We start from the raw sequence: 20,050 nt of genomic DNA on the forward strand, positions 1-20,050 counted from the left end.
TTGGATCAGGGGAGGTGACTCAGGTTGAATCAGGTTATAAAGCAGTGGCTGAAACCAACCACATCAAATAGAACAGCATGCTATGCAATTTGTAGTTGCCATTCATGCGGGTGGATACCTCATGCAGGGTCACAACCACATAAAGCACTATGCAATTGTTACAGTGAATTTGGTATAGATGTGACTGATTTCAGAAATGGGTTTATCTTTGATAGACTCGGTAATGGGAGCTGAGTCTTGAGGAGAAGATGATGAGTGTAGTTACAGAACGATCTTGCACTTCAATCGTCAACTGGTGTTTTATGATTATAATATTTTTGTGCATCTGGCAACTGTCACAAAAAACGTCTGGTTATATTACTCAATACTAGCTGAAAGAATGGAATTACATTCTCCAACAACTGCCTTTCATCTTGTCCTGAAATGAGGGGTATTTTCTCCACTATATTTTCTATCCCTTTCAAAGTGGTATTCTACTGCCTTTTCAACCTATGCAACATCAATGTCTTTTCTTACAAGCCTCAACCATTCACTAGTCTGTATACTTCATTCACACCAACCACTGCCCCATTTTATGTCAACCTCTCCCTTCCCATTCAGTCTTTTGCTCCCTGTTAAATTCCTAATTCATTCTGTGTAACCCATCCTTACCTCTTTCTACTCTGGATTCTCCACATTCCACCTGTAATTTTTTTTCCCTTTCTGTTCCACACTGTGGGATTATAGTCATTCCTGAAGGTAGGTACATTTTACACCCTGGCATGATATATCTTAACTCTCACTCCCTTCTCATTCCTCCCTTTCCCAACATTATGCCCAGCAGTTTCCCTATAATACATGGCTTTTATGATATAAAGCAAATCTGGAGAGGAATTGGCTACATGACTAGCCCATGCTAAATATTTACCTTCACCTCACCACTTTAACTTCCTAAATCTGCACTTGCAGCAGTAAGGGCGCAGTAATTCTGGGAATGAGACAGAAAGACTGCTTCACTTTATCAGAGAGCTGTACTAGCAACAGTATTTTTCAGTAAACTGAATTAAAAAATAATGTGGAGTCAACTTACCTTGTATTCCTTTTCATGCTGATCAGCAAACTGTTTAAACGAGTCAACTATGATTCCTGCATTTGAGCAATCATAGATGTAAATAGATGGTGCTCCCATCCATGTCTGAAGATCATAAACTGACAGAGGAATGTACTGAGTATAGGTCTGAAAACATAGAAACCTTGTATGAGCTGCATAAAAAGCATATCATAGACTTTGTAAACAGTATTACATATGCAAGCTTTTGGAGCCAGTTGCTCCTTCTTCTGGCAGAAGGAATGAACGGGAAGGAAGAGGGGTGAAGAAAAAGTACTGGTGAGGTTTAGGAAAAGGGATAGAGTTTCGGAAAGTCACCCCGAAACCTGTGTCAGGCTAGACTCACTGGATGGGTGAGAAGGAAAGATAGATTGTTGTGGACTGCACAGGGCGAGATTTGAAAACTTTGGAGCTTAAAGGTGGAAGAAAAGGTAACATGCAAGACAGAGATTACTGCTAAAATATCATGTATGAGTTAACAAGAGTGAAAAGCTAAGGGCACACTGTATGTGTCAGAGGTGGAAGAGGGATGACAAAAAACACACAGGTCAGAAAACGAAGGATGTAGAAAACTAAAACTGTATGAAGAAAGAAATTGTAACTGTGAAGAAATACTGAGACCAAAGAAATTAACATAAATTAAGGCTAGGTGGGTGATGAGAACCAAAGACACATTTTAGTGCCAGTTCTCACCTGCAGAGTTTTAAGACACAGGTTTCGGGGGGAAGAATCTAGATTGCATGAGTGGTGAAACAGGCACCAAGGCCATGACTGTCATGTTGTGGAGCATGCTCTGCAACAGAATATTTTGTGTTGCCAGTACACACCCTCTGCCTGTACCTGTTCATTCTAATTGATAATTTGTTGGTAGTCATGCTGACGTAAAAGGCCAATCAATGTTTACATAACAGGTAGTGGCAGGAGGGTGCACAGGGCAGGTCTTTCACTGAAGACAGGGACAGAGGTAGGTGCCATAGGTTAGGGAGATGGGTGCAGAAGGAGCATAGGGTCTGACATGGACACTGTGGAGATCAGGAGGGTGATAAAATGCCATTCTAGGTGCGGTGGGCAAAACCTCAGACAGAATGGACCTCATTTAAGGACATGATTTTAGGAAGTCATGGCCTTGTCAGATGTTTAATACATTGCAGCAGGATAATGCTGGGTGACAAGTGGTGTACTTGTAAGCTGTTTTTTGGAGGGATCAGCAGTACCAAGATTGGATGTGATAACACAGGAATCCATTTTTGAACTAGGCTGGTGGGGTAATCATGTCCAGTGAAGGCTGAGGTGAGAACGGTGGTGTATTGCTGAAAAGAGTCTGCATCTAAACAAATATGTTCGCCTCAAATATCAAGGCTTTATGGGAGGGAATATTTGACATAGAAAGGATGGCAATCATCAAAATCTAAGTATTCTTGTTGGTTAGTAGGTTTAATGTGGATGGAATCATGTAACTGGTTTTCTGTGAGGATGAGATCAACATCAAGGAAAGTGGCATGGGATTCAGAACAAGACCATGTGAAATTTAGTTGGGAGAATGTATTTAGAGATTCCAGGAATTTTAATATGTCAGCCTCTCCGTGAGTCCATATGGCAAAGATGTCATCAACATATCTAAACCTAACCAGCAGGTGAAGGCTTATGGATCTCAGGAAAGTCCCGTCCAAGTGACCCATGAAAAGGTTAGCATAAGGAGGAGACACCCTGGTTCCCACGGCCTGTCTGTATGTCTGCCCCTCAAATGTGGTAGGTATAAAGTTGATTATGGTGAGCAGGAATGATGACACAGGCTTGAAATCAGGTGGGCACTGACTGAGGAAATGTTCAGCAGCAGACAGACTACATACGTGGGGAATGTTTGATTTCAGACAACCAAAATGGTTGGTGACTTTTATATAGGAGGGAAGTCTTTGTACTATGGGTTGCAGGTATTGATCAACTAAGGCAGATATATGTTCAGTGGGTGTTTTGAATCTAACAACTATGGGACAGCCAGGATGATATGGTTTGTGGATCTTAGGAACACGGTAAAAGGTGAGGGTGTGTGGTTTGGGTGGGGAAAGAAGTTCTATGGATTGAGGTGTTCGTCCTTGTGAGGGGCCTGATGTTTTAAGGAGGAACTGGAGGTCAGTTTGAATCACAGGGGTGGGATCTTGATGGCAGATGCTGTATGCAGAGGTGTCAGACAGCTGGCATAGGCTTTCATTTACATACTTCTGTCGGTCAAGTACCACAGTGGTAGGTCCCATTTCATCACTCTCCCAATCTCCACAATGTCCTTGTCAGGCCCTATGCTCCTCCTGCACCCATCTCCGTGCCCTATGGCTACTACCCCTCTGACTGCCCCACTGCAAGGCCTGCCCTATGCACCCTCCTACCACCACATGTACCAGCCCTGTAGTGGCAAAACACATACTATCAAAGGGGGAGCCACTGTGAAACGACACATGTCTTACACCAACTGTTATGTAAACACATCTTTTACATCGGCATGACTACTACCAAATAATCAGTTAGGATGAACAGGTACTGATAGAGGATGTATACTGGTAAAGCACAATATTCTGTTGCAGAGCACGCACTACAGCATGACAGTCAGGACCACATGTGCAATCTGGATTCTTCCGCCAGACACCTGTGTCTCAGAACTCCACAGGTGGGAACTAGCACTATAATGTGTCCTTGGTTCTCACCACCCATCTGCCCTTAATTTACATTAATTTCTTTGGTCTCAGTATTTTTTCGCAGTAACAATTATTCCTTTTTTCACACTGTTTTAGTTTTCCATATCTTTTGTTTTCTGACCTGTGTATTTTTTGTCATCCGCCCTCCCCATCTCTATCACATACAATGCACTTAGCTTTTCACTCTTATTAAGTCATGCATGATGTTTTAGCACCAATCTCTGTCTCGAATATTACCCTTTCTTCCACGTTTAAGCTCTGAAGTTTTCAAATCTCGCCTGGTGCAGTCCACGACAATCTGTCTTTCCTTCTCCTCCCGTCCAGTAAATCTAGCCTGACCCAGGGTTCTGGGTGACTTTTCCAAACTCTGCCCCTTTTCCTAAACCTCACCAGTCGTTTTCCTTCACACCCTTCCTTCTCCTTCAACCCCTCTGCTAGGAGGAGGAGCCACTGGCTCCGAAAGCTTGCATACCTAATACCTTTTATATGTGCATTTTCCTGTTGTCACTTGGTGTGTAGATTTTTTATCCATCCACTTACATTATGTTTTCAAAAATTGATTATTTTCATTAAAATACTCTGTAAGTATTTCTACATCCAGACATGTTTTGCATGAATGTCTACATTTAGTTTTCTAGCTTTTCAATTTTCTCACTACAAAGTAATAAAATTCTTCTGTTATTTATACTTGTATACAAGTAGCTTCACATGCAGTGACCTAACATGCGAGACAGTGAGATAACCCAGACTATGTTTAAAGACCGCCGTCTAGCACACAGTCGAGACTAAGTGCATCTCTAAAGTAGTTTTCCACAATATACCAAGAATACACAAACAGTTAAAAAATACAAATACAAATCACAACCAGGTGTAATACAAATACACACAACATAATTCACAGCACACGCGTTCACTCCCTCGAGGTAGCTGATAACCACAGATCAATATAAATACACACAAATTAAGTTGCCAAAACCTTGATTAGCAATTGCACATCATGATTGAACTCAGATGTCAGTGCTGCTGTTTTTCCCCAACGATTGGGCCTGCATTCTACTAAAATGCATTTATCCTGTCCTCATCTGTCATCCTCTTATCATGTGCAAGAGCAGTTCTATTTCTAACAATTAATATGGCACTTACCTCATTGTCTAGAGGAACATCAAAGAGCATTCATTTTGACAAAGTCCATAATAAAAGTCAATATTCTTTGATATAAAACAAAAGTCACTTTCACAATGCAGTAAATGTTTGAGGTGCACAGAAAATTCACTACCCAGTCACTTTTTCTTTGTCACTTCTAGAGGGGAACAGAGGGGGTGGAAATATAGAGGAGAAGGAGAAGAAGAAGCAGCAAATTAAAAGAAAATGTAGTGATGACAATAATGGTGGTCGTGGTGGTTGTTGTTGTTTTCATTATGATTTCATGACACCTAATGTGTGGTTATCAACAGCCTTGCTTAACTTGAACATGGGTATTTAGTAACCCACAAAGCCTTGGATCTCAATCAATACTAATGTGACAAGGACACCCATACAACAAGATATCCATGCAGCAATGACCGGCTACTGAAGGATTCAAATAACCCATTGAAGATTATATAAATCTACAGGCTGAAGATGACAAAGTATCTGCACCTGAGAAAATCATATTTCTGACCACACAGGAGACATTAACATGAGCACACAGCTCACTTTTGTGATTATCAAGTGTTTCTACTCCTAAAGGTTAAGCCTAAGGAGAGAATTAACCTTCCTACTATCACCAATCTCTAAACTACCTCATGTTGCTGTTTTCGCCAGTTGGGGTTATTCCACTGCATTACTTTACATAGTTGAGATATTTATTTTGAGGAACAAGTGATGTTAAGAAGATAAACAATTAAACTGAGTTATAAACAGAATCCAAAAATTATAAAACTATGTGAACTTATGAAGAATAAGTAAATGTGCCTTCCTATTAAACATTTATACACAATAAAGTTATTGATGTAAGCCAACAGTAAACCACAGAGCTAGGTTACTAGTCAACCACTGGCAAAATTCAGATGGACAATGAACTTTGCAAAACATTAAAACCTCTAGTATTTTGAGGAAGATTCTAGATGACACACAAACTATCCAACTCGTACAACAATCATCACATTGTTATTTAAAGAAGATAATTGGTTAGTTGGTTTTGGGATTTGTGTGCCCAATAACTAGCTTACTACAATCCATAAAATAATGATGATGAGCTTAAAACCACAAACAATCTAATCTAAAAATTAAAATAGTAAAAAAAAAACACATGTGATTGTGTACATTTTGTGTCACAATTATAACAGTTTATGATACTGTGAGGTCTCACCACATACATGTGTTTATTATGTATGTGCATACACAAACAGGCTCTCCTTGTTTCATAAAACAATTATAATCACAAAGTAAAATGCTTCTTAACTAAATCAGAAAGAGTTTAATAAAAGTAATAAAATTTTTATTTGTATACATCTGTGGCTCGCTGAGATATAGACTCAACCAGTACGATACACACAAAACTTCGAGCTTAATAAATTATGGAGGAGTTCAGACAAAGTACAGAATTTTAAAACCTGCATTATATTTGCCCAGGAATCTCTAAAAACAGAGAACATATCTCTATGTACTTGTAAAAATGACCTCTTGTAAAACAAATAAATTACAGCAAACTAATACATGACAAACTGTTACTGATATATCACAGGCACCTCATACCGATGTGTTCTCTCCATAGAGGATGAAGTTACGTCTTAAAGAGGCATGCACCATTCAAAGTCTGGAAAGCACTACTTCTTCACATCTCTTTGGTTGGTAGGAGGTATACCACAGATGTGTTGCTGACTGGTTATTAATCACCTCCAGCCACTGAGTCTGCTACTAACACACAACACATCTACTCAAAAACAGTACTATAATGTGTTGGGGGTAAACAATAACATTGTACATATTACTATAGGTATGCCCTGGTAGTATTACCTACCAAAACATTACACACTCTCACTATGCACAATGACTAACTTCATCACTGCAACATGAGAACTGCATCTGGTAATGTTTTGGGTTATTTCATTTGCTAAGTTTAGCTACTGAAAGGCTCACAAAATGTTTCAGAAACTGCATCAGATAAGAAACTCTCGAATCCTATGACATCCCATTGCCCTCAAAAAAGCAAAAAGTTTGCCATTAAATACAATGTGTTCATTAAGTAAGTGACTGCCAAGTACAAAACTGTGGATTATAATAGAGAGTCAATTGTATACCCTGAGGTGATTACCATAAATCCCATAAAATGTCAGCTTGAAATGCAGTCTGAAGTGCAGGACTTACTGCATTATAGGAAATTTAGACACTAGCAACAACCAAGATGGAAATTTGTTCCAACCTTGTGTCAGGACCTTCATGTTTACCAGTCTCAGATCTATCTGATACTGATTTGCTAATGCCCTAAACATCTGCAGTTCAACTGGAATGTAACACGACTCCAGCAACATTGCAGTTAGCAGGATCTGTTTGCTGCCCCCATTCCCCCTTTCTCATTCAGACATTTAAAAATACACATGGATTTGAGACTTCTTACCTTTAAAGTGCTCAGGATGTGGTAGCCGTGTCACTTTGCCATCGAATACAAGGCCCAGGAACCTCACAGGTTCCTTAAAACTGAGAATTGTCTCCCTCAGTCGTAACTGTGGCAGATTAAAAACAAGTCGGCGATGATTAAAAGAAATATATACAGTTTTTTAAGATGAGAAAAGGCATAACCAGTTTTCTTTGTTGATTCTTTCAGCGTCCTAGGTGCTAATTACGGGAGACAGATTTTAATTGTGGGGCTAGAGTGTGGACAGAAAATTGAAAATGGCCACAAAAATCGAGTACTGGAGAGGACTTCTGACTGTGGACAAGATACTACTTGAAACTATAGCAAACAAAGTTGAGACTCCTTTGGAATAACATGCTCTGAGGGAAATTTCTGACTTTCTAAAATATCTAAAATAGCATCTTGAAAGGAAGGATCACACTCAGTTAGCATAGAATCTGCCTTTTAAATGTCAACAAAGACTCTTGTAAGTTAACGTCTGGCAGTAACAAGTCTTATGAACTACTCCCAGTAGTTTTCCCTTAGAGATTTTAGTTGCATAGGCATTAGCTCATAATCTAAGGTACGTTTATGTGCCTTAGATCACAGTCCAATGCCTACGTAACTAAAATCAGCAAGGAAGTTAATACTGGCTTTGAAAGCCTGCACTGCATCCCCAGTAGTCAATTATTTTCGTGTAGTATGGGTCCACATCTTCTATAATTTTTAAAGGACTTCATCTTACTAACAGCCGAAAGTGAGATCAAATCATTTAAAAAAAAAAAAAAATGCTAGTAGTGTCAGCTATGGTTAGTAATCAGTGGTTTCTGAACCTAGAGTGGCTGGCTGACATCTCTGATTTCCAAGACCCAAACAACTTGACAGTTAACCAAATATTCGAAGGTCTTTTATTGCTGTTCATGAAGACTATATTATTCCAACTACTCAGGTACTACAAATATTTTTCAAGTTTCAAAACTTTTAATTCGAGTACTGAATTAATGCCCATCACACCAAATTTTATAAAAACTGATAGAATGGATTTCCTTGAATGCAGAGAAGGGGGTCCAATCAAACTTCAAAGGCTATCACAATGTTCAACAACAGACTTCAAAGGCATACAGAATCTGCACTGTATTGCTCAGAGTTCACCTCGGTAGATTAGATTTTGGCCTACTCTGCAAAGAAGATGACAGCAGGCTTGAGAGGGATCTCTAAAATGTAAATCCTACAGTCCTCACCAAGCAATATTTGTTAGGAATGCAGAGCAGAACTCTACGGTGGAAGAGAACCACAATGTTATGTTGTGTTCAGAAAAAATACCTCTGATAAAAAGAGGCTCTTTATCACTTGAGTATTGGGGAAAGGAATGGAGAGAGGGAGCTCCATACTTCAGTGCAGAATGCACAGGAGGGGGGAGTGGGAAGGGGAAGTTCCATTTCAACAACAAGAGAAATGGGACACACTGTGCTTCACAAGGCACAGTTATCTGTAAAGATTCAGACTGACATGAATAATGTAAGTGTTAATCTAATGAAAGACGGAACTTTCTTACAGAGAGAGAAAGAGTTGAACCAAAAAAAGACTGATACTGCTGCTCAAACAGTATTAAAATTTTATGATTCATTACTTATCTATGTGCACCTCATCCCTCATCTATTGATGAGTGACTGCCTTTCCTAATTTCTGATTGTTGTTCAAAATTAACAGGTTCAACACTGGGACTGTAACTTCTAAAGCATTAAAGTACTTCCCAACTAGCAGCAGGTGATTCAAATATGATATTTACTGAAAACATTGCAGTTACTTTGGGCTGCAAATTTGAGAATCAAAAACAAAAGAAAAGGTCCATAGTAATAGGTACACAAGAGCAGTACAATGCCATGGTAATCTCACTTGCATATGCTGTAGTAGTTGAAATTTATATGACAAAGATGTAATTTCATTCATCATAAACAATGTTTTCCAAAGCCTGTAACTGTGTCAGTAATGATTTAAATAATAAAATGCTACACCAGTTACATTTTTTGTATGCTTAACACAACATGTTTCAGAACTAAGGTTCATTTTAAAGGACTGTAGAGGTTTACATTAGCATAGGGTATTTGACTGTTTTCTGGAAGTTGTATTTTATGATTACTTATGTCATTTTATGCTCCTAAGGTGCTTTTCCCCCTCTTGAATTACAGTATTCTTTTACAAAAATGGAAACAAAATTCAAATAATTTAGAAGCCCACTAAAAGCTCTATTCAAGTCATGTGATGGATGTGACATCACTAACTAGCTTGCTGCTCCTACTGTCATAATGCTAATCCACAGTAATGTTGAGTTTTGTAATTTACATTTCGGACAATAGGTTACAAATAGCATGTACTGCCATATCATACAAATATATCTATAAAAACTCCTGAAAAGTTGTTTTTGAGTATTCCAGAGAATGAAAAGATGTGTAAAATGTAGTTGCACTGTACTGAAAAATTGCCACCATGTTGATGCACAAGTTCACCAACTTAATTACAAATGTGTTGCACTGTGAAGTTAACATTAACTCACCTCCCAAATATGTTCTCTCGCTGTCACAACGAAATACAGCGCCATTTAACAAAATTAAACTCCTAGTGAAAACTGTTATTTTACCAAAGCACATGCAAATTATTCAGTACCTCAGTTGTTAGAGCAATAGATGGTCAAATGTTATAAGATGATGATCATAGATTGCTGGTCCAAATCTAACCCAAAAGCACATTTTAACTTATTTGTAAAATGACTTGACAGTCCTCTCATAAGAAAACCAAATCACAATTTCAAAACTTCACCACACTAATCAGAAACAGAATATTATTGTGTTTTCCTTGCTGTTTACACACACTTACTTTTTCAGTCACTGTTCACACACATCACTTTCAACAAGATATTTTCTAGTTTATGTGACCACACACTTTTTACTTTATTAGAAATAAGGTTTTTATCTTTTTACTGTCCAGCTAGGATCTTTATTGTTTAAAATTTTGCAGTTTCATCATTTCACATAAAGATGAAATAAGTATACTTCAGATGCTAACATTAATTTACACTCACAAATATCACAGCCCTTATGTTTGTGTCACCTGCATGTTGTACACACTTTATATCTCTCCATATAACCCATCGTCCTACAACTCTTTGTAATGGGGGCATATGCTGGCGTCTTCACTACTAGCAATGCTTTCCAAAAAACTGAATTGTTTGTTCACAAAGTAAATGCATTTATCCTCTGTTGTCAATTTCTCAGACTAAGACTAATGTGCAGCTGTATATACTAAAGCCCACAATCGAAACAACTGCACAAACAGTTCTTGCTAACATTATTTTCATATTTTATATAAAACTTTTTAAAATATATGACCCTTCCTGGATTCAACATGTGATCTCTTGATCTGCTGTTGGATGCACTACCTGTTAGGCCCCCAAACACCTGCAGTGTGCAAGATCTCTGCTGAGTGTCTTCTAGAAAGGAAATCAGCATCAAGTTTAGCCAGGAATAATTTTATTGTGTTTTGGGCTGTATCTCATGACTGATAGTTCACAGTCTAGTTATAATATAGGGACCCATTTGCTAAAGTTCTACAATTCCTCACTTTTGAGCAAGTTTAATGATGTTGCAGGGAGCAGGGAAAAGAATGTCCATCCTTGCACTTACTGCCGTTCTGAATGGGTGGAGATTAAAGGTATCAACTTTTGCAAGGCTTTCACAATCCCTGTTCACAAAATTCCTTTCTACTGTTACTTAAAAGTTGTAATTCCATTTTCCATCACTAAACAGCCAAACTGCTTGCAGAAAAAGTATGTAAAAACCTCGTAACTTTGGCTAATGCTCCTAGAACATACACATAGCTTCATCTTATCCTAGTCTTATCACCAGAGCATCAGCCAATAACAGAGCATTTTCGATCACGTGATGAGATCTTGATATTTAATGGTTTTTAAGCTTTAATTACATAAAAGTAACAGGTATTTTAAGAGAATATTGATGGGAAATGCTGTTTAAATGTTATAATCAATAATGGTTGGATGGTTGGTTCTTGAAAATGGAAATAAATTCCTAAAACACACTGTGCTATGCACGAAAAACACAACTGGTGCAGCATTTCATCACTTAAATTAATAAAGATCTACATATATCTATGCATAAGATACACAAGTGGACTTGTAAAGCATATAATAATCTGAAATGTTTGTCATTCTGCTCCAGATACGTAAATACAAATTACGAGCTATAGGGAACACAAACCAAGAAACAGAAATTCTTCAAAGTCTTGACAGTAACCAAGTCAATAGCTTTAAAATTTAAATGATTTACAGCATTTAGAATCAAACAGTTCTTCCTCAAAAATAAGATAGTAATGAGAGAAAAAGAGTATGAGGAGAACTCTCAGGAAGTAGCCATAGTCGATTTCAGTGACAGAAGCATTGAATGTGGGATAAATTTAGCAGCTGGGTTTATAGCAGAACTAAGTGCAGCTGTAGTGACTGATGCAACAGTTATGTTAACAGCAAAGTGGTAGAACTGTTAAGGGTGATACTTTGGCTCAAACATGCAGGATTCACCACAAAGCAGCAAGAGTGGTTATGCCACCACAGAGAGCAAAGTTTCTTCTTCTTATTTGTCTTCACTTAAAGAATACATCAGTACAGTCTGTTGCAAAACCTACAGTATTTGTTGCAATGGCTGCCCATTCGTCTCCTGTCTCATTCAAAATTTTTAGCTTTAGGGGTAATTTTGATCACCCATTTCTTCCAAACCAATTTCTAAACATGGTTTTTATTCTAAATTTACATGCTCTATGATGTTTCTCTGTTGGTTAATACCATAAACATAGTGTTCAAATTATTTCTTAGAAGAAAAATCAATGTTCACTGTAATGTATGTTAATATCATGACCATGATTCTGCAAAACAATCTGAAAACATTAAACACTGTAATTACTTCAACATCAGTTATTACAGTTGTCCATCATCTTTCAGAGTCACAGTAGTTCTAACTGCTACATTATTCCTTATTATGAGGTGGAAGGTCACTTGTAGAATCTTTTTTTATTATATGCGTCACCACTGTCTACCAACTCTGAATGTACTAAATGTGAATCTAAATTTTCATATTACGTTTTTAGGCACCTTTCATGGTATTTTTTAGTTACTTTCCTCCTTGTTTTTGTGTAATGGAAACCATTTTCTTTAAACATAGTCTAAAGTGGCCTGAAAATTACCAGCCAATATCATAAAAAATTCTCTAAGTAGAGAAATTACCCTTTTCGCCACCGTACAAAAAAAGGTAAAATTTATGCAACACAGTGATTCAGTGGTGGAAAGAAAAAGAAATGACAGTATACTAACCCGATTGAAAACCCAGATTTCTCCATTTGAGGTAGGTTTGGGCACTCCATGTCCATTGTAATGGAAGAGAACACGCTCCTCTTTCGCATTTCGACGTAGTGAGGTACACAGCTTTTTCACTTCTTCTGCAGTAGGATCGAGGCTCTGCTTGTACCGTGCTCGAGGTTGCCAGCGCTCATACTGTTTCTGAAGATTTGACCCAATAGTTTCCAGGGCCTTCTGTGGGCTCATTGACAGAGGATCTGCACAAAATTAACATCTTTGAGGCAGAATATTTCAACAGCTGCACACTAAAATAATGTAACAATAAAATTTATAACTATTTTTCAACAGACAGGCAAACATATCTGCTGAAAAGCAAAAAGTTGTAAACAGCTGCAGTGATGGAATCAAAATATACCACTTAGATGAAAAACTGCTGAAAATGTGTCATCATCAAAACCTGAGGTCTTTAGACATTTCCTTACATGACAATGGTAGTGTGCATGTAAGAAAGTGGGTGGCAGAGTGATGTGCCTTGGCAAGGAGCAGTGTATCATGTGACTCATGAGCAAATAGCATCACTCTGCCATATGTCTGTCTGTAGTATGTACTTCAGGTTGCACATAGGACATTTAGTGTTGAATTTCCTGGTATTTTAGGTATCACAAAGGTGCTGAGACATTGCCATGTTTATTATAGGTGACATAAAGCAGACATGACAAGTATGAGTGTGTGCTCAAAAGTAATGCCTCCAAATTTTTCATCAAAAAAATAAAATAAATGTTATTAATGTTCAACATTTTTATTCTTCATGTCTACATATTTGCAGCCTCTGCTACTAGAAGATTCTGAATTGTAGTGCGTAATATGGTGTTGTGTAACATAACTATGTTGGTGCATGAGAAACAGTGTGCTGTAATAGAATTTCAAATCCACACTCTCTTCTTCAACATGACAATGCCAGACCACACACAAGCATTGCGACATCTGCAACAATCTGCCACCTTGGGTTCACTGTCATGGATCATCCTCCATATAGTCCTGACTTCATCCCATTTGATTTTCATTCGTCCCATCCGTTTCCAAAACTTAAAGAGCAGCTTCGAGGACTTCACTATGATACTGATGAAGGAATGGAAGCAGAGGTGAGGATGTGGCTCCGTCAATGAAGTCAGTCATTCTACAGTGACGGTATCAACAAATTAGTCTTTCGTTAGAAGGAATGCGTTTGCTACCAGGGTATTGAGAAATAAATATGTAGACATGAAGAAGAAAGCTGTCCTCCTCCTCCTCCTCCTCCTCCTCCTCCAAGGACTAGGACTGTTCCAGTCAAGAGGAAGATGCCGCTAACAGTTCCCTTGTTACCCAATGTCTCTTTTGCTACTTACATTCATATCTGAAAGAACAGACACCATTGACAATGCACAGCTGTATGAAATATTTTCAAAAGTAATTCACTGACTGTGGCTTCCTTGACATCAGCTGTATTAGATATAGATTTACTACCTAATACTGACAACTATATAATGATGTAGACAGTGTGATATACGGAGGTTTGGGTCGGTCTGGGGCTGTGCACAGATAGCCAAAGTAGTTAAGGCAACTGCTGACACTAAGCAGGAAATCCGGATTCGAATCCCAGTCCAGCACAAATTTTCATATATCAATGTTAGGTAGTAAATCTATACCCAATAAGCCGATGTCAAGGAATTCACAGTCAAACACATTAATTTCAAAAGTATCTCTTTTACTAATCGGCCTATGCGGTGAAACTACTAGTTGCATCTGTTTAGGTGCAGGAGTCACCTTTCTTTACTTTAGTTGATTCTACCATCAGTTTCAAAAATATTTTATTTTCTGGAAGGTATAAGACTTAAAAAAAATAAAGAAATGCATGTACAGTTTCTGCAAAAGTTTAACTCACAAGAAAAGTCACCGTTAGGCTATTGTTACTTGCATGAACACAAAACATTTCAGATAATTGAATCCCACTTGTGGAATAAGATGTACACAATAAAACAAACAAACCATGGTAACTCTTCTCTTTAGGAGACGCCAAGTATGTGGGGCAGTAAATGAAAATGTTGTTTCAAGATTCCAGCATGATTCAGAAAACATGAAAAATGAAGCACATTTTTTAAACAATAAAAATTTATTTATTCAAAGTGTAAGGCTTCCAGAACTAATCCCCCCCCCCCCCAATATGCACATCTACAGCCTGAAAGACAAAACACAATATATTTCATTTATTTTTTATTCCCTTCTTTATCTGTCTATACACAATATGAATTTATGAATGTTGTTAACACACAAATCTCCACAAAACAGATGCATAAATGTGTGCCATGTAGTTCTGTTGCACTAATAATATTAAATGTTTGTTTTGTTTTGCTTTAGGGTGCAAAGAACAACTGGGGTCATACGCACGCAAGTAAAAATTATAGAACTTGAGCACAGAGAGGAGTTAAACGACTATACATAAGTCCTAATGGACAGAACAGGAGACAGCTAAAAACAGGCAGGTGGAAAGAGGGCTAAAAAAACACCACACAGAAATGGAGGTCCAAAACTAAAAATTAAACGGCCTTCGCCAAATTGCTTCGACGGACAAAAAGTAAAACGCGGTCAACAGCCCGCGCATCATTCGCTAAAACGGCTGATAAATCAGACGGCAAACCCGAGCTGGAACATAAATTGTTAAAAAAAGGGCACTCCAGCAGGAAGTGGCGGACAGTTAAAACTTGGGTGCAAAGTGTACAAAGTGGTGGGGCAGTGCCACTTAGCAAATGACGATGGCTAAAAAGGCAGTGCCCAATATGCAGCAGAGTTAAAATAATCTCCTCCCGATGGGAGGGTTGAGAGGAGGTCGTCCAAGGCGCCGGGAGAGGCTTAATAAGCCGAAGCTTATTCCCATGAAGGGAGGACCATTGGCGATGCCAAAGGGACACCACCTCCTGACAAACGGCAATGGAGAGATCATTGGAGGGAATACAGGTACTCCAGGTACTCGCGGGCTGAGGTAAGATGACTGCAGCCTTGGCAGCAGCGTCAGCTTTCTCATTTCCTGGCAGACCGACATGACCAAGGACCCAAATAAACATGACACTGGCTCCACAATGAGTGAGTGAGTGACAGTTTTCCTGAAACCACTGCACTAAGGGATGAACAGTGAACAGCACACATAGACTTTGGAAAGCACTCAGTGAGTCTGAGCAGAGGACACAATTGGAAAGCCTGTGTCACCGGATGTACACCGTGGCATGATAAAAGGCGAAGAACTCGGCTGTAAATACTGAGGAGTGTGCCGGAAGCTGATATCGAAAGACATGGGTGCCAATGACGAATGCATACCCAACCCCACAGTCAGTGCGAGAACCATCAGTGTAGACAAAGGTACTATCGCCAAGTCCCATGCGAAGGTCATGAAACTGGACGCGATAGACTGAGGCTGGAGTAGTGTCCTTAGGAAGCAAATGAAGGCCAAGGTTAACATGGGCTGCTTCATGAAGCCAAGGTGGTGAAGGGTTCACACTCACTAGGAAAGTTGCAGGTAGTGTGAAGTTAAGCTGCTGTAGCAAGTGGCGAAAGCAGACTCCAGGAGGTAACAGAGAAGATGAACGAGCTCCATACTGATCATCAAAGGAATCATCAAAGAAGGAGGCATAGGAGGGGTGGCCACGCATGACAGACAAATGGCATGCATACCTGCCGAGTAGAAAGTCACGGTGGTAGGGCAGTGGCAGTTCAGCAGTTTCAGCATACAGACTCACAACTGGGCTGGTGTAAAAGGCGCCCGTGGCCCTACGGATTCCGTGATGGTGGATAGTGTTGAGACGGCATAAGAGGGATGGCGTGCAGATGCATAAACAAAGCACCCGTAGTAGAGTTTCGAATGGACTGGGGACCGGTACAAATGGAGGAGGGTGGTTCGATCGGCACGCCAGGAAGTACCATTGAGGACACGTAGGAGATTGAGGGACCGCATACAATGGGCTGCCAGGTAAGACACATGGGAAGACCAAGATAGTTTCCTATCGAGCATGAGCCCCAGGAATTTAGTAATTTCAATGAATGGAAGGGCAACATGCCCAAGATCTATAGAAGGTGGAAGAAACCATTTGTGTCGCCAGAAATTCATACAGACAGTTTTGTCAGGGGAAAAGTGAAAGGCACTGTCAATGCTCCAGGAGTAAAGAAGATCAAGACAGTGCTGAAGATGCTGCTCAGTGAGACAAGACTGTGGAGAGCTGCAATAGATGGAAAAATTGTAAACAAAAAGGGAGCCGGAGATGCCCAGTGGGAGACAGGCTATGACAGGGTTAATGGTGATAGCAAAAAGGACGACACTCAGGGCAGAACCCTGAGGCACACAGTTTTCCTGGATAAAGGTGTCCGACAAGGTAGAACTCACATGCACCTTGAAAATTCGGATCTAGTAAAAATGTCTGAAGGGAACAGGGCAGGCGGCCACAGAAGCCCCATGTGTAAAGAGTATGGAGGATACCAGTTCTCCAGCAGGTGTCGTAGGCCTTCGCCATAACGAAAAACACAGCCACAGTCTGATTTCCACAGAAAGCCTTTCATGACATGGATAGACACAGTAACAAGATGGTCAACTGCAGAACGCCGTGCTCAAAATCCACACTGTGCATTCGTCAGTAAAATGTGAGACTTGAGCCACCATACCAGCTGGGCATGAATCATATGTTCCATCACCTTGCAAATGCAACTGGTAAGAGAGATGGGGCAGTAGCTAGAAGTAAGTCCTTGCCAGGCTTAGGTATGGGTCTGATGGTGGCTTCACGCCAGCGTCCGGAAAATGTGCCCTCTGCCCATATGTGATTGTATGTGTTTAGCACAAAGTGCTTGTCTGCAAGAGAAAGGTGCTGCAACATCTGAATGCTGATGGTGTCCGGCCCTGGGGCAGAGGATCAGGATGAACTGAGACCATGATTGAGCTCCCTCCTAGTAAAAGCAGCATTGTAGAACTGAGCCTCCCCTGCTCGTTTCTGATGGAGGGAGGCAGGGTGATAGTGCGAAGAGCTCAAAAACTTTCACAAAATGGTGGCCCAAGGTGTTGGAGATAGCAATAGAGTCCACGATAACATCGTCTGCTAGTATCAGGCAGGGAATTGGGGAATGGATCTTGGTCCCAGAGAACCGTCGGAGGTTGGCCCACAAGACAGAGGATGGGGTGGAACTGTTAAAAGAACTAGTGAAGGAAAGCCATCTAGCTCGTTTGCTTTCCTGAAGAACACGACAGCACTTTGCATGCATCTGTTTATAATGAATGCAGTTTGCTATCGTAGGATGACAGTTGAAAGCGCAGAGAGCACATCTCCATGCGCGAATTGCATCGCGGCATGCCTCAGTCCACCAAGGGACTGGAAAACGATGTGGTAAAGAGGAAGTGCGAGGAATGGAATGTTCTGCAAAAGTAAGGATAACGCTGGTGAGATAGTCCACCTGGTCATCACAACTGGGGCAATCTTGTTATGCGAAGGCCACCAGGAAGGAGTAAAGCTGCCAGTCAGCCTTAGTAAGTTGCCATTTGGGTGTGCATGCAGGATGGGGTAGGAGGCAGCAAACGGAGAGCACACGGGAAATGGTCGCTCAAGTAGGTGTCACAAAGAATGGACCACTCAAGATGATTTGCAAGCTGGGCAGTGCAAATAGTCCAAATGGGAAAAGGTGTGCAAGGAGTCGGAAAGGAAAGTGGATGCGTCAGCATTAAGGCAGAAGAGGTTAAGTTGATTAAGAAGGTCAGCCAAGAGGGCGCCTCTCTGACAGGTCCTGGGTGAACCCCAGAGGGGATGATGCTAATTAAAGTCACCGAGTAGCAAAGATGGGGGAGGTAGCTGCCCAATAAGGTGAAGAAAGTCTGCCCTAGTGACATCAAAGGATGGAGGTACATAAATGGTACCAAGGGAGAAAGTCAGGGGAAGGAAAAGGTGAACTGCAGCAGCTGGAAGATGGGTTGACTATGAATGTCATCCTGTATGAGCAGCATGACGCCTCCATGAGATGGAATGCTGACCTCAGGGGGAAGGTCAAAACGAATCGGTAAGTACTGTGAAAACTCAAAGCGGTCATGAGGGTGCAATTTCGTTTCCTGAAGGCAAAGTACAAGGGGATGCTGCAATGCTAAAAGCAGCCATAAATCCACATTGTAGGACCGAAGGCCGTGAACATTCCATTGGTGGACAGTCATGAGGAGGAAGAAATGGAGGGGTGTCAACTCAGGGGCCGCCGAGTGACAGCTGGTGTAGAGTCACTACTACAGGGCACAGGAGCAGAAGGATCCTGCTCCATGGGGTCCACACAATCATCGGCTTGCTTGTGTGATCGGTCTGTAAAGTTCAGCACTGAAAAACGGTTGGTGGTGCGCACCAGTGAGACAGAGACCAGCCGGGCTAAGATACCACGTGGTGACACTGTCGAACAGGATCTTTGAGTTGGTGAAGGTGAAGACTGTTTGCCTTTAACAGACTACTTCGAGCCTTTCCTGGTAGAGGAAGACTCGGGTGTTGTTTGGCTGGAGGAAGTCTTCACAGGAGTGCTCCTCCTGTCCTATCCTGCCTAATGGTTGCGTAGTTGGTGGCTTCGCCCCTTGAAGTGAGAGTTTGACAGTTTGTTGCACAGCGGGACAGGGGGATGGTGATGCTACCTTGACACTGGGCGATTTCACAACCTCAGAGCCAAATTTGAGGTCACATGTCTGCGTGGCCATGTCCTTTATGAAGTGAGGGGTAACAAGAACAGAACTACAGGTGCCAGATGGGAGAACATAGGGTTTGCGACTAGCCAGTAACTTGTGAGCTACTGGGTAAGGCACTTTTTCCTTTACCCGAATCTCTTGGACAGCCTGCTCATCTAGATACATGGGACAATCCCGGGAGGAGGTGGCATGGCCGCCATTGCAGTTGATACAGTCAGGAGAAGGAGGCGAACAATCACCCTCATGTGCATCCCTGTAACAGGTTATACATTTGGCTGGGTGTCGACAAGATGTTAAGTTATGTAAGTGTGGTTACAACAATGACACTGGTAGCTGCGCATCGGGTTCAGAATGTATGGTCAAACTGTGATAATTTCGTAGCCTGCTTTGAGCTTGGACAGCAGCACCACCCTATCAAAGGTGAGGAAAAGAGTGCGGGTGGGCACTAAGGGGGAATCCACCTTTTTCATTACATGATGGATGGCAATGACACCCTGATCAGAGAGTTAAGACTGTATTTTGGCCTCGGTTAGACTGTCAAGCAGCCTGGTGTAAATTACACCATGGGAAGAATTCATAGTTCTGTCGCCCTCGACACGAACAGGGT

General features: G+C 40.7%; 1 protein-coding gene across 2 annotated transcripts in view; it reads right to left on the minus strand.

Moving 5' to 3' along the window:
* The window catches only part of LOC124596648 (regulatory-associated protein of mTOR), a 320,526-nt gene that overhangs the window by 271,208 nt on the left and 29,268 nt on the right, over positions 1 to 20,050 (minus strand). For both annotated transcript variants that reach the window (XM_047135883.1, XM_047135882.1), the window contains exons 3-4: positions 12,744 to 12,985; positions 1,070 to 1,216 (exon numbers count right to left, since the gene is read on the minus strand). In XM_047135883.1, the coding sequence (XP_046991839.1) occupies positions 1,070 to 1,216; positions 12,744 to 12,985 (389 nt within the window). The remainder of the gene's footprint in view (positions 1 to 1,069; positions 1,217 to 12,743; positions 12,986 to 20,050) is intronic.

The sequence above is a fragment of the Schistocerca americana genome, chromosome 2 (genome assembly GCF_021461395.2).
Source record: "Schistocerca americana isolate TAMUIC-IGC-003095 chromosome 2, iqSchAmer2.1, whole genome shotgun sequence".
Classification (NCBI taxonomy): domain Eukaryota; kingdom Metazoa; phylum Arthropoda; class Insecta; order Orthoptera; family Acrididae; genus Schistocerca; species Schistocerca americana.